General features: G+C 39.8%; 1 protein-coding gene across 1 annotated transcript in view; it reads right to left on the bottom strand.

The window, feature by feature from the left end:
* Positions 3,788-21,023, bottom strand: part of ZCWPW2 (zinc finger CW-type and PWWP domain containing 2) — a 148,999-nt gene continuing 131,763 nt past the window's right edge. The window contains exons 7-10 of the mRNA XM_018066626.1: positions 20,773-20,831; positions 15,400-15,467; positions 8,085-8,209; positions 3,788-4,383 (exon numbers count right to left, since the gene is read on the bottom strand). Of these exons, the coding sequence (XP_017922115.1) occupies positions 4,222-4,383; positions 8,085-8,209; positions 15,400-15,467; positions 20,773-20,831 (414 nt within the window). The 3' untranslated portion in view covers positions 3,788-4,221. The remainder of the gene's footprint in view (positions 4,384-8,084; positions 8,210-15,399; positions 15,468-20,772; positions 20,832-21,023) is intronic.

Genomic DNA, 21,023 nt, shown 5'->3' with positions numbered 1-21,023 from the left:
GCGTCAGGCGCGACATCAGGACTCCATGAAGAACACACGGTACAGATGTGGACTGGATCTGGGAACTAATATACAAGTTACTGGCCAGCCCCTCCCTCACGCATGCAACAAGCAACAGTGCAATGGGGACAGATAATCACAGTAGCCACTCCCATTCAAAGAGCAGAAACGTGATCTTCAGCAAACCTGAAATCCTTCTAGACAAAGTAGACCAATTTCACTGCATGGAAGTGGGAAGTGGCTTTAAAATTTTTTATATACATACATATATTTTTATTGAAATATAGTTGATTTACAACGCTATATTAGTTTCAGGTGTACAGGAAAAGGAATCAGTTGTACATATAGCCACTCCTTTTAGATTGTTTTCCTATACATCATTACAGGAAATGTTTCTTGATTCTTGGTTCTGTTTCAAGGAAGGGGAGGGACCATGGGGTCAGGGGGAGGGGTGAGACCCCCAGTCCATGCTCTGTCCTCTGAGATACTTTGTCTTCATGTTTCTTGTTGCTTCCTAAGAGGACATTGAAATTTACACCTGTTTGGGGTAGCTAAGTTTTCCCTGCTTTCTTCCCACCTGAAGAAAATCGGGGGCTCAGAGGTCTTTGTTGCCTCTCAAACATTTCAGTTTCTCTTAGTTTAGGCTTGTAGGACTTTGATAGCGTCACTTTCTCTACAACTTAGTGGATTTTCTGTGTATTCGACTGCAGTTCATTCCATGTGTGAAAATCACGTTTTTTTCCAAGACACGCTTCTGTCCAGATTGAATTATTAGCACTTTGAGTACATCCTGTGGCAGTGGACCCAGGCTTCTGTCCAACTGGAAGATCTACTAAATGTCACTCTGTCATATTTTGCAATGTTGCAGCCACACCCGTTTGGGTCTTTGCCCTGAAGCCATGTTTTCCGGCAAGTCACCTGAATTTGGTCTTTGTCTCTCTTGCTATGCAATTCAACAACCATTTCCTGGATTAAACCTTTCTCCCCACACTATATCTTAACTAAAAAAATCTTTTCCTGCCTTGATTGGCTGAAGGTAACAGTTTTATTTTCTAAGTAGCAACTTCTGGGCTGCTGCTTGCAATTGTTTTTTAATTGGGGTATAGTTATTTACAATGTTGTATTAGTTTATACTATGCAGCAAAGTGAATCAGCCATACATATACATATACACCCCCTTTTTTGGATTTCCTCCCAATTTAGTCACCACAGACCAGTGAATACAGTCCCCTGTGCTGTACTAGGTTCTCATTAGTGATCTGCTTTATCCATATTAATAGTATCAATAGTGTAGATATGTCAAACCCAGTCTCCCAGCTCATCGCCCCTTCTTTTCCGTATGTTTGTTCTCTATGTCTGTGTCTCTGTTTCTGCTTTGTAAGTAAGGTTATGTACATCAATTTTTTCAGATTCTACATGTATGCATCAGTATACAGCATTTGGTTTTCTCTGTTTTGTTTGGTTTTTGTTTTGAGCATATCTCTTGCTTATAGTAACTTGCTATATGAATTTAAAAGCAACTCATTTTTTCAAAATTTTTCTCTTTATGTTGCTCACCACTTTGAGTGTTTTTACCATGCAACAAATCACAAGGTGGGAAAATCGTAATATTCAGATTTGCCCATTTGGGCAAATGTCCCACTTGGACCTTAAGATCAAGTTTATCTGTACTGACCAACTCTTCTAGAACTCTGTGGAGAGGCATCAAGAATTGGTTCAGCCCTAAAGAAATATGAGAATTCTTAAATTGTACTGTGTCTCCTGTTGGGACCCAACAGAGAGAAATGACAGAACAGGACTTCATTATTTTGAGAATTTTCAAAACCTTACCTCTGTTCCTTGGAAGGGCTGCAGGTGCAAATTCTACTGGTCTGGGAGTACCTGGAACAGAAGTCTACCATCTGTCAGCCCCAGTAGATGGTGGAGACAAGTATTACCAGCTATTTGATAGAGGTAGTAGATGGCAGAATGGTCTAACTGGAACACTTACATAGGTCACCTCAGGTACCTGAATACAAGTTTTCTCTAGAAAGAGTGAACTGCCAATTCTTTCTACAAAAACTAGACTGATTTAGAAAGTTTATGACAGCACCTAGGTCTACAGTGGATAGATTAACTGTCTGTGGGCCATCACCTGCCACTGCAGAGCCAGTAAGGCCAAGGCTATAGACGCTACAGATTTCTGCAAATACATACATGCACTGGAGGCAAAAGAGATGAATCCATTAAAAGTATACAGTTTGTCTCCAATAAAGATAGAGCTAAGCCTCTTACCGGGCTTCCCAGGTGGTTCACAGTAAAGAATCTGCCTGCCAAGCAGGTGCCTTGGGATCGATTCCTATGTTGGGAAGATCCCCTGGAGAAGGAAATGGCAAACCACTCCAGTATTCTTGCCTGGAAAATTCCATGGACAGAGAAGGCTGGCGGGCTACAGTCCATGGAATCTCAAAGAGTAGGACTTTGCTTAGGAACTAAACAGCAGCAAGCCTCTTACCAATGCAAATCACTGCATAAATTCAGCTTCTTGGGGCAAATGGGCCAGGTCTTCCTGGAATACAGGCAACAAGCTGGCTTTGGTGCTCAGCCATCCAGGGTCTGCAGATCTAACTGGGGACTCAGCTTCCAATGGATGCAGACTCTCTTAAGTTCACAGAAGCTGTAGACTAGGATGGTGTGGCCCTACTCATTCCAAAAGGAGCAGTTAGCCTCCTCAAACTGGACAAAGACAGGCTCTTATTCCAACCCAAATGCTTGAGCAGAAGGCCCTGACATATTGCTTTACATCTCATATATTCAACTTGGTATAGTGTAACTAGTGTACTTAAGAGTTTAACTTCCCCTGGGAGGCAGACACAATTTCCTTACAAAGCTTTCCTCTGGCCCAGCAAGAAGCTCTAGCTCTAAAGGTAGGGTACGGGCTGCCCTAGAAGGCAGCTCATCACACAGAAGCCCTGGTCCCAGGGCCCGCAGAAGCAGGTGTGTCACCACTGGTTCTGCTGGAAGGAACATGCTGGTCCATGAGGCACTGGAGAAGATGGCAGGGTGCTCAGAAGAGAGCAGCTCTGAGCCAACGACAGTCACCATCATAAGCTGCATATTTTCCACGTATTGACTGTCTCCTGCACTCTGCAGATTATTACCTTTCCTTGCATGGCAACCTCCACTCTTGACGGAGAGAAGCCTGGCTCAGCTCTGATGCTCACCTTCCCCCATCACAAGCCACTCCAGCCACTTCAATCACCAGCAAGTCCTGGATGCTCCCTCTTCCTCTCTCCTCAAGCTTCGGTCTCTGTTTCCAGGTTTTCAAGTGCGTGGAATGCCCTTTCTCCCACCCCTGCCCCCAGGGAGAAGGAGCCAAAGCTAGTGAGTAGAGTTGGAGGTGGCTGTGCACACACACCATCTGATGAGCAAAGGACCCAATCGAGGACACCCACCAGAGCGTTCACAGGGACCCCTAAGCAACAGGGTTCCCAGCGGGTGTTAGGGGAGTGGTACTGCAGGATGTACCTTTTACTTTTCTATATGGTTTAGACTTTTCTACAGTGAAGATGTTTACCTTGTCTCTATATTTTAAATTGCATTTCCTATCCTTGCTTCCAGAGATTCTGATTCAGCAGGGAAGGGTCCAGGATTCTGATCTTCCAAAGACCCTTCACAGACTCTACTAAACAGTCAGTTTGGGAACTGTGGTTGAAATGACTGTTTCCAAAATAATAAGGCAATTAACATTTTTGTTTTTTAAGAAAAGCTCCAACTCTATTACACAATTATTTTTTATTATTTCCTTTTATTTTGCCGTAGCTTACTTCTACTACAAATATACATTCTCTAAGAATATTGGATCTGAATTATTTGTAAGAATTATAATAGCATTAGCAGTCATTTTAACAGCCACACTTGAACAAAGGATCTAAATTAAATCACTATAAAGCATGTATTTGTGAAGTAAGTTTCATAAACTATTTTAAAATTAAGGCAAACAAGAAAAAAATCTACAAATACAAATATCAGGGTTCTCAGATTCTAAAATTACAACATTAATTTAAATACCACCTGATTATCTCTCAAAACAATGGATATTCTCAAAATACGAAGTAGAAAGTTATTATAAGTAACAACTTTGGTAAAATGTTTCACAAAACATTTTTAAGTTTAAACTTTGGGAGAATGTAAAGATGTAAATGATTTTTATAATTAACTTTTGGAAACATCTATAATGCCCTAAAATTCAGACATTAAAGCATCTATTTCTTTAAACTTCTTAGTTATATTTTCAATACATTCTCCAGCTTTTAACCTTCGCCCATCAATTATAAGACATTCCTCTTCACAGTGGTTTTCAAGAGAGCTGCCTGCAGGAACTTCAGGGCCACATTTAGGTAACTGTAAAAATAACCACAGAAGTCATCAAATTTACTTGAAGACCAGGCTTAATTATCTGCACAAAACATAAAACCGTCAGTAACTCCTAAACAAGGTGTTCTGTTATGCTGGTGGTCAAATAATGATCCCCACATAAAATATAACGTACAGTAAGTGTCAGTGTAAAAGTAACTGAATACTTAGTCCTATCTCTACCCCTCAACATCATACATCTTTAGCTTTAACTTTTTGAAGTGGAAAAATGTGATCATTAAAATTAAAATTCTGCAAGTTTTCTATATTTTTTATTTTAAAATTGATCATTACAGAGAATACAAGTGAAAACTGTTTAGTCACACTTCCGGTGACCGTCTTCTCATAAGCACCTGCATTCCTTATGGATAGTAAGTGGATGCGCTGGTTTATTTGGAAAGGACACAGTGAAAACAAGGCAAACATACACACGCACACACGAGATTTACAACTTCAAGGTTCATTAAAGGCAGAGGTAACTTCCATACAATGTGAAAAAAACAAAACAAAACAAAACTCATGTAGTTTATACAAGTACTTTCTATTTTCATGTATCAAAAATGTACCTTTTAATACAAAGAGGTATTCAGTAAACTGTCTTATTTGTATATGGATTATCTAGTTTGTGAATTATTTAGGTGGATTTTATAACAGTCTGAAATTAATTCCCTTCCATTTTTTTCAAAGTCAGGCATGTCAACCAGTGTTAATGTTAGCTAAGAACATAATTAGAAAGGTGAGTCTACTGAGGAAAACAATCTCTGAGTACTTGAATGACAAACAAAAATGGATTTTGATTATCCATGTGTGTATGCTTTTGTTCATGTTGCTATTCTCAATTCATTGGTATAAGTGCTTGAGAGTAATCAACTTGAAACCTCACACATGAAATGCATGATGAAAACATCACATTCACAACTTTGAAAACAGCTCAAACAACATCTGCCCAGAGAATAAACATGCTCAAAACTTCAAAATTATCAGGTATATCCTCTCCTGGTGTGTTAGCTTATAAAAGACCACTTTCTTTAACAAAACACTTAACCACTTTCTAAAAACAAAATACATCTTACCTTTGGAAGTCATATTTATTTTTCGTACTAATTAAAAAAAAAAAGGAAGGAAGGAAGAAAAGAAAGGAGAAAAGAAATCCCTTAGGTGATCATTTCTCTACCTTTAAGCTGGAAATTGCTCCAGCTCTGACAGCTGGTCTCATTGCTATTCTCCTCATTTAAAAGTGAACAAGGCAGTAAGTACCCCAACCTGGCATGAATTCCAGGCTTCTAGAGCTCTGTGTGGAGAGAGGCTTACGAACCAGTCAGCAGGCAGCACTCACCTGCCTGCCAGCAAGTTAAAACAGTTAATTTTTATAATTCCTAAATGCCTTTTGAAAGCATAAAACATTACAAGAATCTAAAACAAAGAGCAAGCTCCTGCCTGGTGATGTATTAAAACTATGTATTTTACCTTAAGACATAAAAATCAGAAGTAATTTTCTGTTCTATCAAGTTACTAGTTATAATGGCAAAATAGAAGCCAATTTTGTGGCTGTAAAAGCTCCAGGACATTTCTATAAAAATCAACCTGCCTGTATTTTTGAATAGACAAACTGCTAAGACTGAAAAAAACCACTGCACAAAACCATATGGTGCTCAAACAAAATACACATTTGCCAGAAAAGAATAATTTATATATTAACTACATGTATACAATAAATGTCACCAATCTATAGCTCTTGTTCTATGAGGGGTAAGATCTATAGAGAGAACAAGATTTTTTTTTGTTTTTTAAAAAGGGACTCTAATCAGAGAAATAGTATTCGCAATCCATGGCAATTCAAGAACAAGTTGAGATCGCTGACCAAGAAAACAATTATGTTTTTCAACTCAGTGTTTTTACCAATAATTTAGTTAAATTTTATTTTCCTTTACAGTTTGATCTCAACTGTAAATTTTGTGTATTTTCATGATTTGTAACTTAATCAAGGAAGTGTTTCAGTTCAGTTCAGTCGCTCAGTCGTGTCCGACTCTTTGCGACCCCATGAATCGCAGCACACCAGGCCTCCCTGTTTATCACCATCTCCCGGAGTTCACTCAGACTCATGTCCATCGAGTCCGTGATGCCTTCCAGCCATCTCATCTTCTGTTGTCCCTTTCTCCTACTGCCCCCAATCCCTCCCAGCATCAGTCTTTTCCAATGAGTCAACTCTTCACATGAGGTGGCCAAAGTACTGGAGTTTCACCTTCAGTATCATTCCTTCCAAAGAAATCCCAAAGAATCATCTTTGTTCTTGCTGAAGTTCTGAATGAAATCAGCCAAAGTGGATGAACAATCTTGTCCATTTACAAAGCCACCTATTCTGCACCTCAGAACAGAAGACTTGGGGATGGGTAGTTTTGCAAAGTGAGGATGTGCTAACGGAGACAAGGTGAGGAATTCTTAGCTCCTATTCCCTCCAGAGGCTGCCACTGCCAATTCTCATCTGTAATAATAGCCAGTCTTAGGAGTCAATCACTCTGCAAAGCACTTTTTCTGGTTTGCCTCATTTAACAACCCTCTGAGGCAAGTGACAGGCAACCTTAGCCAGTCCTGAGTCCTCACTGCCTGGACCAGGAAGGGGACACAAGGACAGTATGCTGAGCCCGTCTCCCATCCCCTGCTTCCTGACTCCAGGCACAGTGGATAGCCAAACAAGAAATGAGAAAAGGAACGAAACTGGAAGGATCCAGGGCTCCTCACTGCCATTTCCCTCCCAACTACACAGGGAGCAGCTGGACCGCCGTGTGCAAGTGTCTGCCTCACGGCTGACTTCTTTCACACCTGCTACCCTGCCGCTCTGTGTTAATGGCCTGGGCTTGCTGTTGTGCTGAGCAATGTGTCAACCAACTTAGAATTTCTGCTGCCATTGATAAGTATTGAATACAGCAAGCACACATGGCCTTTCTCAGCCCAACTTGGCTGGCCAAAAGGGAAAAAAAAAAGACAATCTGGTTAAGAATGGTGAAATAGAATCTGGTGAAAAATTCCCCATGGAGGTCAGCCCTGTGCATGACCAGGCAGGGCAGCTTTCCAGGGGGCCTCTTGCTCTGGTGCTTCTCCTGAATGCGAAGATCAGTACCTCCCTGGCGTCAGTGAGTCTCACTATCCCTCTTCATTCCAGCCCCAAAGACCCCAAATAAAACAGCTCCTCGGCTCAAGTCAGGGAAGGCAATGGCACCCCACCCCAGTACTCTTGCCTGGAAAAATCCAATGGACAGAGGAGCCTGGTGGGCTGCAGTCCATTGGGGTCGCTAAGAGTCGGACACGACTGAGCAACTTCACTTTCACTTTTCACTTTCATGCATTGGAGAAGGAAACGGCAACCCACTCCAGTATTCTTGCCTGGAGAATCCCAGGGATGGGGGAGCCCGGTGGGCTGCCGTCTATGGGGTTGCACAGAGTCGGACACGACTGAAGCGACTTAGCAGCAGCAGCAGCAGCCTTGGCTCAAGTATATTTCAAAGACTGATAGATGCATTCTGATTTCTCCACAGGCTACTAGTTTCTTGTTCACCTCATGATAACCAAGGGCTCACATTTCAGAAGTGAAAGGAACTTCCTATATAATGGAAATGAATATCTGGGAACAATTTCTGCCATTTAAGGATCTGAGGATGCTCTTTAGGCCTGATGGTCATTATGGATCCTACCTTTTCTCTTGTATTCACTTCCTCCCCACACTCCTCTTCAGACTCCTTGTGAGTGGTTGTGTGCTCCAGGGCTTGCTCAAGCATTTGCTCCAGCTCTTTCAGTAAAAATTCTGTCTCAGAGACAACTAAAGAAATGTTGTTAATATAGTGAAAAAAAAAATCTACACCTTAAGTAATTCTATCTAATTCATAATCTTAACCACCCTCAAAGAGGACATTTTCTAAATGTTATGAGGTAGGAGGAGAAGGGGACGACAGAGGATGAGATGGTTGGATGGCATTACCAACTTGATGGACACGAGTTTGAGCAAGCTCCAGGAGTTGGTGATGGAGTGGGAAGCCTGGCATGCTGCAGTTCATGGGGTCACGACTGAGCGACTGAACTGAACTGAACAAGATAAAAAGTATTTTATATAATTTTCAGTTATAGCCTCTGCTTGATATAAAATTACTGTGGATTTTTAGTTGAATCTTTTATAATTATTCCTTGACAAACGTAAGTAACATTCTTGCTATATGTAGACTATAAGTATCCCTGACACTAAATTATTCTTTTATTTTTATTTATTTTTAAAAAATTAACTTATTTATTTTAAGTGGAGGCTAATTACTTTACAATATTGTAGTAGTTTTTGCCATATATTCACATGAATCAGCCATGGGTGTACATCTGTATTTTTAAAATAAGAAGCCAAGGGCACCAAATTAAGTTGTTACGGATAGACCAGGGGTCAGCAACTTTTTTTCTATGAAGGACAAGAGAGTAAATATTTCAGGCTTTGTGGGCCAGATGGTCTCCATCACAGCGACTCAACTCTGCTATTAGAAAGCAAACCATACGTGAGTGCACACTCAGTCATTCCCAACTCTTTGCCACCCCACAGACTGTAGCCCACCAGCTCTTCTATCCATGGGATTTTCCAGGGAAGGCTACTGGAGTGGATTGCCATTTCCTCCTTCAGGGAAACTTCTCACCCCAGGGATTGAACCTGTGTCTCTTGCGCCTCCTATATTGGTAGGCGGATTCTTTACCACAGCGCCACCTTCAACCAAATGGGAGTGGCTGTGTCCCAATAAAACTTTATTTACAAGAACAAGCAGCAACTGATAATCGTGACACACAATTTGTTAAGCCCTGCAATAAACTATTAAAACTACTGTTTAAAAGGGGAAGCCAAGTAATTAAGTGTCAAGGCTAAATCCAGGCTGAGTATGTAAAGTGAAAGTGTTAGTTGCTCAGTCGTGTCTGACTCTTTGTGACCCCAGGGACTATAGCTCACGAGGCTCCTCTGTCCATGAAATTCTCCAGGCATGAACTGAATTCAGTTCTCCTGCATTGCAGGCAGATTCTTTACCATCTAAGCTGCCAGGGAAGTCCTAGTCTATTCTTAATCAAAATATCAAAATATCAATGCATCTTAACTGCCTAATCTAATTTTTTTAAAAATTCACGTACTTATAAAGGCTGTGCGATTTTTCTGCTACTGTGACAGAAATATGAAAGCAAGCAAAATATCTGGTAATTTGTTGAACTTGCTGATACAAGATAACATTCCCAACAAAGATATAAATACCTATTATAACTCTATAGACCCGACTGCTGATTAACAATATCAACTGAGTTCCTATTTAAATAAAACAAACATTTTCAATTGATATTGAATCTTTCTGAAGTAAAGATCAAGGGAGGAGGCTAGTGACCTGCTCCTGCACAGCAGACAGATGGGGCCCTGAAAAGTCTTCCACGGGCAGCATGACTCAGAGAGAAAGACACACGCCCCATCATCTTCCACTCTGGTTATACAAATCTGACATACACCCCATCATCCACTACACATTGGCAGGTCATCAAAAACCACATCACAGATGTAGAGCAGCTGAAAGTTCATGGAAACCCAAGCAGGACATACCCTTCAGGGCTAAAATTTTATCAGTGAATATGGAAGCAAGGTGTTCCCAGCAATAACATTAATTTTGGTTTGTGTAATATGATATACACATCCATCCATTTGTGTGTGAGTTTACACAGACAGGTATCCGTATAAATTAGGCATGTTATAAGGTTAATAAATAGAGATTATTAATGTGAAACATTCCAGTTCAAAAAAATCCATTTTTATTATCATTTTCTTTTATTCAACTGACAAATGTTTATTTTGTGCCTGCTAAGGGTCTGAGAGAAGAGCCACAGACCAGCCTTCCTGGTCATCATCTCCACCCAGCCAGTCTCAGGTCTCCTCTGAGGACAACTCTCAAAACAGTTTGAAAGTGGTTTGCTGATAAGCCATTCTACACCTCAAAATCAGTTCCTGTGTTCAGAAACAACACAAACGAAACACCAAGACTGACACGTGAATTGTCAGCATGTAGATCTGTGCTCTGTGGTAACTGCTAACGCCTAAGAACACCGAGTATAAGCTGTCACATTCTAGAACAACCGTATTCCAAATCTGGGGCATAAGAATCACCTGAAGATGATTAAAAAACACGAATGCAACACCATGGCTTCTGAATTGGAATTTCCCACAGGAAAGTCCATTTTCATGGAAGCAGTTTTGTTGAGAGTCAGCTCTCTTTGTGACAGATTTCTTACTTAGTAACTTGTCACTTAACAAGACAGTGACTATGTTCACATCAATTCCCCAGTCCCATTCATGGACGTTGTTTTCTTATTTTACATTCTGAGTCTATGGAAATTGATAATGACATTTAATGCACTGTTGAGAAGACAAATTTTGAGCTCTGCTGTGAAGGAAAATGGCACACAAACATCTTTATATTTCCAAGTTGTGTGTTGAAGTAGCTTGGTCATGTCCAGCTCTTTGTGACTCCATGGACTGTGGCCTGCCAGGCTCCTCTGTCCATGAAATTCTCCAGGCAAGAATACTGGAGTGGGTTGCTGTGCCCTCCTCCAGGGAATCTTCCCAACCCAGGGATCAAACCCAGGTCTCCCGCATTGTAGCTGGATTCTTTACCAGCTGAGCAACCAGGGAAGCCCTTATATTTTTAAGGCTAGACTAAAATACACTCAATTTATGATAATGAATGTCACTGCCGAGTGCCATTGCAGGCTCTCTGTTTTCAAGTGACCTGGATAAACATGTATTCTGCCTTTCGATCAAAGGGTAGACAAAGTAATGGATGGCTTCGTAAATCAAGTAGGGTTCATAACACCAACTTGACTGATGTCAAATTCTGCTTTCAGAACACGAGGGTTGCTTTTCTAAAAGGTATTCCTATACTGTAAACACAGAGAGTCCAAAAATAATTCTCAGAAATTGCAGTTACTGTAATCTGCAAACGAGGTTATCAAAATTGGTCAATGATCTCCAAAGATACCGACAGAATGCAGGTCTGTGCTGACTGCATGACCAATCATCTTCTATCAGTCCTGATTATCCGGTAGTTTTTCTGACTTGCTTCAATTTGTTGTCGAGAGTAAAGTGGTACCATTACAGCTGCTCTATCACTCAGAGAAAGTGGGAGAAAAAAATAAAGAAAAAGAAAAAAGGTATCTCTCCCACTGAAGTATGAATCTGGCTTTTTAAAATGAATTTTTATAAAATAAATTAGTGCTGTTTTTCATTCCTGGTAAGAAATGACTTACTGTTTATCTCAATAAATCAGTCGCTATTTTAGAAAAATCCTTCAATGTATAATATATTTACGAAGTTTTCTTTATTCTCTACTTCTCTATTAGTGTTTAAAGAAGCTATTTCCTCTTTTATATAAAGAGGCCACTGGTTCAGTTACTTCAAACTTGGCACTGAAAAACAGCATCTTAAATTTTCAGGGTCATTTCAATGTTGAAATTTTGAAGCCATTCTTCTAGAGGGGGAAGGTAAAGAGGAGGAAAAAGCACTTGGTTTTGATTTGTTTTCAAGTAACCACAAAGCCTCTTCTATCAGCTTAGGATGTAAATGTAGAGATGAGGGAACTACAGGCTCAAGTGAATGAAGAAGAAGTGCCTACCTAGAATAAACAGACATGGGGGGCAGGAGGGCCCAGAGGATAAAGATAACCTCCAACCCAGACCAGGCAGGCCAAGTCTGCCTTCAACAGCAAGATAGCAGCCTTCTCATCCATCAGCCTTCTGCCCCAACCCAGGCCTAAGGCCTTTACCTCCTGCCTGGCTCACCCAGACAGCATCCAGATCTTTTCTGTATCAGCCATTCTCTGCCATGCTCACCTGTCCCAGGTGGATGATGAACACATCCCCTGCATTACTCATGAATGTTAGTAGACTGTTAACTAATCCAGGGTTATATGTCAATATAGGAGAAGGGAACGACAGAGGATGAGATGGTTGGATGGTATCACCAACTCAATTGACATGAGTTTAAGCAAGCTTCAGGAGTTGGTGATGGATAAGGAAGCCTGGCATGCTGCAGTCCATGGGGTTGCAAAGAGTCAAACACAACTGAGTGACTCAGCTGATACTGATGATATGTTAATCTTTTATTAAAACTTTTATAGACTGCCTACTCCACAAAGAGAAATGAGGTATTTACCAAAAAGACAACACAGATACAATAAAACAAGTGACAAAAGCTCAAAGACTAAAAATAAGAGAAGTAAAAACTCTGTTCATTAAGGGGGATATGGAGGGCAATGATTACATTTTAAAAAGATGCTCAGACCAACTAGCAGTGCTGTATGTGACTGTGACTGCATGTGTGGTCAGTCATGTCTGACTCTTTGTGACCCCATGGACTGCAGCCCGTCATTCTCCTCTGTCCATGGGAAATTCCAGGCAAGAATACAGGAGTAAGTTGCCATTTCCTACTCCAGGGAATCTTCCTGACCCAGGGATCCAAATCATGTCTCCTGCATTGGCAGGCAGATTCTTTACCACTGAGCCACACTGAAAAACCATAAATTTAGCTTTAAGCTTCTGCTAAAGCAACCAAGAAAATAGCTGCAAACACTGATTAATTTTAAGAAGCTATGTGACCTTAGAAAAGGCATATAACCTATTAACTGCCTCTGTTTTTCCACTGATACCATAGGAATTATAATAAAATATACCTTATTCATTTCATACAGATCTTGTGAGGATTAAACTAATACATATGAAATGTTTAGAAAAGTGAAGACACAGTAACTGTTACAGGTGTAGTTTATCATTATCATCATTATTATTCTATTATTATTTCACCATCATAGATGGATTTTTTTGGTCCCTAAACACTGACAAAAAAATGGGTTACAGGGACAATCAAACATAATACAAGATATTCCTGGTAGCAATTTCCCAGAAAATACAGACATATCCCACAAATAGTTATTTCTTAGATCAAATCCTTTTTTATAACCATTTTTCAAAATTGTAGTAAATTTACAATGTTGTGTTAGTTTCAGGTGTACAGCAAAGTGATTCAGTTATACACATACACACACACATATATTCTTTCTCGGATTCTTTTCCATTATAAATTATTAGAAAATATTACAAAATACTGAGTACAGTTCCCTGTGCTATACAGTAGGTCCTTGTTTATCTATTTCATATACCGTAGTGTGTAAATGTTAACCCCAAACTCATAATTTATCTCCCACCCCAGAATTAGATTAAATCTTTACACACCCATGAACATACAGTTTAATCATTTATTTAACGATTCCTCAACTTTTTCTGTTGTTTTCCAGAAACAGTCCTCTCTCTCTTGGATAAGACAGCTTCTCTTGCATTTTCTTTATTACAGATGAAGAAACTGATGTCTGAAAAGGTAGGGTAGTTGCATGTACTTGACTCTCCCTGGGATCTAGAACTAAGGGAGAGAGAAGCAACTGCAGAGCATGAAGCCAGGAGGGCACATCACAGCTGGGGCAGAGGACACAGGGGAGACATGAGCACCCAGAGCATAAAGAAAGAGGGCCTCAAAGTGGAGCAGAGACTCAAGAGTCAGATGCTATCATTTTTCTCTGTTGTTTGATCTAGGACTGATCCTAACTTAAGCTAAGAAGAAATGAGAGACATCAGAGACCTGGATCAAGGAAGCCACAGAAATATGAGTAGTGAATAAAGAATTTGAAGAGGATGCAAACTACTGAAAAAGCACCACTCTTTCAGGAAGTGGACAGAGAACACAGAAGATGAGATGGTTCTGCTCTTCAGTTCAAGTGGCTTTGGAGGAGTGAGACTCAGACCCGTGAAGCCACTGGGACAGTGAACTCCTGAGGCTTTCAGAGCCAGGCAGCAGGGAGACTACTGACCAGGCAGTCACTTCTGGTCCACGGATCCCTGGTGCCCTAGGATCTCTCCTGAAGGATCCTGTGCCAGTTGGAGGGGAGGAGGATCCAGCTGTGGTGTCAGGGTCACCTAGTGGGAACTCACTCTAGGGATAAAATGACTTTTGTTTTTACAGGAATATGTGAGCTGATCATGTGAGGCAAAGGAACAAAGCTGCATTCCCTCGCCAACAAAGGAGGTACCTTAATCAGCAGGAAAGCAGGAGCAGACTAAGAAGAGAACAACAGAATCCTGCAGTGGTTTAGGACAGAAAAGGAAGATATAAAATAACCACTCTGTCCTTCCTTCCGTTCTATGAGACTATGTACAAATGGCGCATTTGGCCCCATAGGATGTGGGGGTGGCTACAGGAGAGGAAGTGAGGACCGACAGCTTCTCTGGGTTTAATCTGCTATGAAACCTCTCTGTGTGACTGCCAAAGTTCCACCTTGCAAACAAGCACGTGCCTCTTTTCAAGACCAAGGAAAATGTAGAAAGAGTAGAGTGCTTCTGAAAGAAGAGCCTTTCCCCCTAAAGGCCACCTTCTCCCTACAGTGCTCTAACACCCACGGCAACAAGTTCAGCTGGGAGCCCCAGGCTCTGCTTTTCTTCCTTCTCCTCCTTTGGCAGCCCTGACTAAATGTGGAATAGATTATTCTAGACTGAAATGTACTGATGTTGGTATTTCCTCCTATAAATGCTAGTGCTTTATTAAAAAAAAATCAAACATATGACAAAGCCAGACAAAATTTAATTTGAGAGGATAGAAATTTAAAGACAATGGATGTACAAGAGTTCCCACCATGAACACCTGTGGTGGATTCATGTCAATGTATGGCAAAACCAATACAGTATTGTAAAGTAAAATAAAGTAAAAACAAAAATAAGAAATAAATTAATTAAAAAAATTAAAAAAAATAAAGACAATGGAAAAGCCCTAGTATGTAAATTAATACCAGAATGCCACTAATGTTTCTCATATACATATACATGTACCTTTAGTTTTCTTCAAAGGACTAAAATTACGTTTGGTGGAATTAAATATAGGTAAAAAAACTAAAAGCAAGACAGGCCTTCACATACCCATGTTTTCCTTTGATAAAGCATCATCTGAACAAACATTTTCAAAAGAAGATTTTAAAACAGCTTTCCTGGAAAAAGAATTTGACAGATTTACTTTTTAAGAACAAGCATGTATATTTAAATGATCATTCATGAATACTGGCAACAGTAAATTATGAATATATATTTCTTACTTTGAAGTATCTTTTTTGGGGGTTATTTTACACAGTAAGCCGGGCAGTGAAAAACCAAAGAATAATAATATTGATTGGAGCTCTCACTAGGTGAGAAGCACTAATAAGCTACCCAGCACCTTACATAGCCTATTTCATATAATCCTCCCTCCAAAAACCTACTAAGTTATTGTTACTCTTATTTTATGAAGAAACTGAGGCCCTGAGAAATTGAAAATTTGACAACATCAGAAAATGGTTGAACATGACAGAACTGAATTCTGTCAAACTGCAAAATCCATGCTTTTCCCGGTATACTGTGCTACTGATTTACAGTCAGAAAACATTTCTCCAGGCACATCTTCTCTAACCAGAAGATCCTAAGAAAGTCACGTAACTTCTTTAAGCCAAAAATTCTTTATCTTTTAAATGGAGATAATTATGATACACTTCGTATTTATTTGATAGGGTTACTGTGAAGGGTAACTGAGATTAGGAAGTGAAAGTCCTTTATAAAATGCAATTATTCATCTTCAAAAAAAGGACAAAAAAGAAAAGAAGGACTATCATATCAAGCCAGTCCTTAAGCAGGACTCCTTTTCACATAGCACTGCTTACCATTCAATAAAAAAAATAAAAAACCTATACAGTTGGTTCAATGACAAACACTGAAACTTGTTATCTGTGACTTATTATAAAAGCTTGTTTCTGGTTTGTACTACCTATGTTTAAATTTAAAACCTGTTTCTCCTCTGGTCGCTCACATGATATTAATCTTTGAAACTTAACAGTTCAATATATCTATACAAACATAAAACTTTCTCCATACTTCTAAGACTACTACTTATATTATTAATTCTTTTTAAAAATTTAGAACATAGTTCTCTAGAGAAACAGAATCAAGAATCAGGGGAAGAGGAAGGTAAACTTCCAAACTCATTCTATGAGGCCACCATCACCCTAATAGCAAAACCTGACAAAGACAGCACAAAAAAATAAAACTACAGGCCAATATCACTGATGAACATAGATGCAAAAATCCTTAACAAATTCTAGCAAACAGAATCCAACAACATATTAAAAAGCTCACACATCATGACCAAGTGGGCTTTATCCCAGGGATGCAAGGATTCTTCAGCATTTGCAAATCAATCAGTGTGATGCACCACATTAACAAATTGAAAGATAAAAACCATATGATTATCTCAATAGACGCAGAGAAAGACTTTGACAAAATTCAACATCCATTTATGATAAAAACCCTCCAGAAAGCAGGCATAGAAGGAACATACCTCAACATAATAAAAGCCATATATGATAAACCCACAGCATACATTATTCTCAATGGTGAAAAATTGAAAGCATTTCCCCTAAAGTCAGGAACAAGACAAGGGTGCCCATTCTCACCACTACTATTCAATGTAGTTTTGGAAGTTTTAGCCACAGCAATCATAAAAGAAAAAGAAATTAAAGGAACCCAGATTGGAAAAGAAGAAGTAAAATTTTCACTGTTTGCAGATGACATGATCCTCTACACAGAAAACCCTAAAGACTCCACCAGAAAATTAATAGAGCTAATCAATGAATATAGTAAAGTTGCAGGATATAAAATCAACACACAGAAATCCCTTGCATTCCTATACACTAACAATGAGAAAACAAAGAGAAATTAAGGAAACAATTCCATTCACCACTGCAATGAAAAGAATAAAATACTTAGGGATAAATCTACCTAGAGAAACAAAAGACCTATATATATAAAACTATAAAACACTGATGAAAGAATCAAAGAGGACACAAAAAGATGGAGAAATATACCATATTTATGGATTGGAAGAATCAATATAGTGAAAATGAGTATACTACTCAAAGCAATCTATAGATTCAATGCAATCCCTACCAAGCTACCAACGGTATTTTTCAGAGAACTAGAACAAATAATTTCACAATTTGTATGGAAATATAAAAAACACGGAAGAACTGTACAAAAAAGATCTTCACGACCCAGATAATCATGATGATGTGATCACTAATCTAGAGCCAGACATCTTAGAATGTGAAGTCAAGTGGGCCTTAGAAAGCATCACTACGAACAAAGCTAGTGGAGGTGATGGAATTCCAGTTGAACTATTTCAAATCCTGAATGATGATGCTGTGAAAGTGCTGCACTCAATATGCCAGCAAATTTGGAAGACTCAGCAGTGGCCACAGGACTGGAAAAGGTCACTTTTCATTTCAAAAGAAAGGCAACGCCAAAGAATGCTCAAACTACCACATGATTGCACTCATCTCACAGGCTAGCAAAGTAATGCTCAAAATTCTCCAAGCCAGGCTTCAGCAATATGTGAACCGTGAACTCCCTGATGATCAAGCTGGTTTGAGAAAAGGCAGAGGAACCAGATATCAAATTGCCAACATCCACTGGATCATGGAAAAAGCAAGAGAGTTCCAGAAAAACATCTATTTCTGCTTTATTGACTATGCCAAAGCCTTTGACTGTGTGGATCACAATAAACTGTGGAAAATTCTGAAAGAGATGGGAATACCAGACCATCTGATCTGCCTCTTGAGAAATCTGTATGCAGGTCAGGAAGCAAAAGTTAGAACTGGACATGGAAAAATGGACTGGTTCCAAATAGGAAAAGGAGTACGTCAAGGCTGTATATTGTCACCCTGCATATTTAACTTATATGGAGAGTACATCATGAGAAACGGTGGACTGGAAGAAACACAAGCAGGAATCAAGATTGCCGGGAGAAATATCGATCACCTCAGATATGCAGAAGACACCACCCTATGGCAGAAAGTGAAGAGGAGCTAAAAAGCCTCTTGATGAAAGTGAAAGAGGAGAGCGAAAAAGTTGGCTTAAAGCTCAACATTGAGAAAATGAAGATCATGGCATCCGGTCCCATCACTTCATGGGAAATAGATGGGGCAACAGTAGAAACAGTGTCAGACTTTATTTTTGGGGGGCTCCAAAATCACTGCAGATGGTGACTGCAGCCATGAAATTAAAAGACGCTTACTCCTTGGAAGAAAAGTTATGACCAACCTAGATAGCATATTCAAAAGCAGAGACATTGCTTTGCCGACTAAGGTCCATCTAGTCAAGGCTATGGTTTTTCCTGTGGTCATGTATGGATGTGAGAGTTGGACTGTGAAGAAGGATGAGCGCCAAAGAATTGATGCTTTTGAACTGTGGTGTTGGAGAAGACTCTTGAGAGTCCCTTGGACTGCAAGGAGATCCAACCAGTCCATTCTGAAGGAGATCAGCCCTGGGATTTCTTTGGAAGGAATGATGCTGAAGCTGAAACTCCAGTACTTTGGCCACCTCATGCGAAGAGTTGACTCATTGGAAAAGACTCTGAAGCTGGGAGGGATTGGGGGCAGGAGGAGAAGGGGACGACTGAGGATGAGATGGCTGGATAGCATCACGGACTCTATGGACGTGAGTCTGAGTGAACTCTGGGAGATGGTGATGGACATGGAGGCCTGGCGTGCTGCGATTCATGGGGTTGCAAAGAGTCGGACACAACTGAGTAACTGAACTGAACTTGAATAGCCAAAATAATCTTGAGAAAGAAGAATGGAACTGGAGGAATTAACCTGCCTGACTTCAGACTATACTACAAAGCTACAGTCACTAAGATAGTAGGGTACTGGCATAAAGACAGACAAATAGATCAATGGAACAAAATAGAAAGCCCACAATTAAATCCACACACCTATGGACACCTTATCTTTGACAAAAGAGGCAAGAATATATAATGGATTAAAGACAATCTCTTTAACAAGTGGTGCTGGGAAAACTGGTCAACCACTTGTAAAAGAAAGAATCTAGAACACTTTCTAACACCATACACAAAAATAAACTCAAAATGGATTAAAGATCTAAACATAAGACCAGAAACTATAAAACTCCTAAAGGAGAACTTAGGCAAAACACTCTCCGACATACATCACAGCAGGATCCTCTGTGACCCACCTCCCAGAATATTGGAAATAAAAGCAAAAATAAACAAATAGGGCCTAATTAAACGTAAAAGCTTCTGCACAACAAAGGAAACTCTAAGCACGGTGAAAAGACAGCCTTCAGAATGGGAGAAAATAATAGCAAATGAAGCAACTGACAATGAATTAACCTCAAAAATATACAAGCAACTCCTGCAGCTCAATTCCAGAAAAATAAACGACCCAATCAAAAAATGGGCCAAAGAACTAAACAGACAGTTCTCCAAAGAAGACACACAGATGGCTAACAAACACATGAAAAGATGCTCAACATCACTCACTACCAGAGAAATGCAAATCAAAACCACAATGAGGTACCATTTCACGCCAGTCAGAATGCCTGTGATCCAAAAGTCTACAAGCAATAAATGCTGGAGAAGGTGTGGAGAAAAGGGAACCCTCTTACACTGTTGATGGGAATGCAAACTAGTACAGCCACTATGGAGAACAGTGTGGAGATTCCTCAAAAAACTGGAAATAGAACTGCCACATGACCCAGCAATTGCACTGCTGGGCATACACACTGAGGAAACCAGAATTGAAAGAGACACATGTACCTCAATGTTCATCACAACACTGTTTACAATAGCCAGGACATGGAAGCAACCTAAGTGTCCATCAGCAGACAAACAGATAAGAAGGCTGTGGTACATATACACAATGGAATATTACTCAGCTGTTAAAAAGAATGCATTTGAATCAGTTCTAATGAGGTAGATGAAACTGCAGCCTATTATACAGAGTGAAGTCAGTCAGAAAGAAAAACACCAATACTGTATATTAACGCATATATATGGAATTTAGAAAGATGGTAACAATGACCCTATATGCGAGATAGCAAAAGAGAAGGCGAGGGTGGGATGATTTGAGAGAATAGCATTGAAACATGTATATTATCACATGTGAAACAGATCGCCAGTCCAAGTTCGATGCATGAGACAGGGTGCTGAGGACTGGTGCACTAGGAGGATCCCTGAGGGATGGGATGGGAAGGGAGGTGGGAGGGGGATTCATGATGGGGAGCACATGTACACCCAATGGCTGGTTCATGTCAATGTATGGCAAAAACCACTACAATATTGTAAAGTAATTAGCCTCCAATTAAGATAAATAAATCAAAAAAAAAAGAATCAGGGGAAATGTCATATAAAAATTAAACCATATATATAATTTAATTTTATCATAATAATTTTTCATTTAAAAAACATACCTTTTCCTTTTTCTAAATTTTGGATTTTTCTTTTCAGCATTATTTTTGGAAATTCGCACCTGTAAAATAACCGTTAACAAAAAGATGTGTTAGTTCACGTGGGATATGATGAGCTCAGCATAATAATGTATCCTATACAGTCTGCGTCGGAGAATGCAATGGCACCCCACTCCAGTACTTTTGCCTGGAAAATCCCATTGACGGAGGAGCCTGGTAGGCTGCAGTCCACGAGGTCACACAGAGTCAGACAC

The sequence above is a fragment of the Capra hircus genome, chromosome 22 (genome assembly GCF_001704415.2).
Source record: "Capra hircus breed San Clemente chromosome 22, ASM170441v1, whole genome shotgun sequence".
NCBI classification, from domain to species: domain Eukaryota; kingdom Metazoa; phylum Chordata; class Mammalia; order Artiodactyla; family Bovidae; genus Capra; species Capra hircus.
This window is presented reverse-complemented; position numbering and strand designations above follow the sequence as displayed.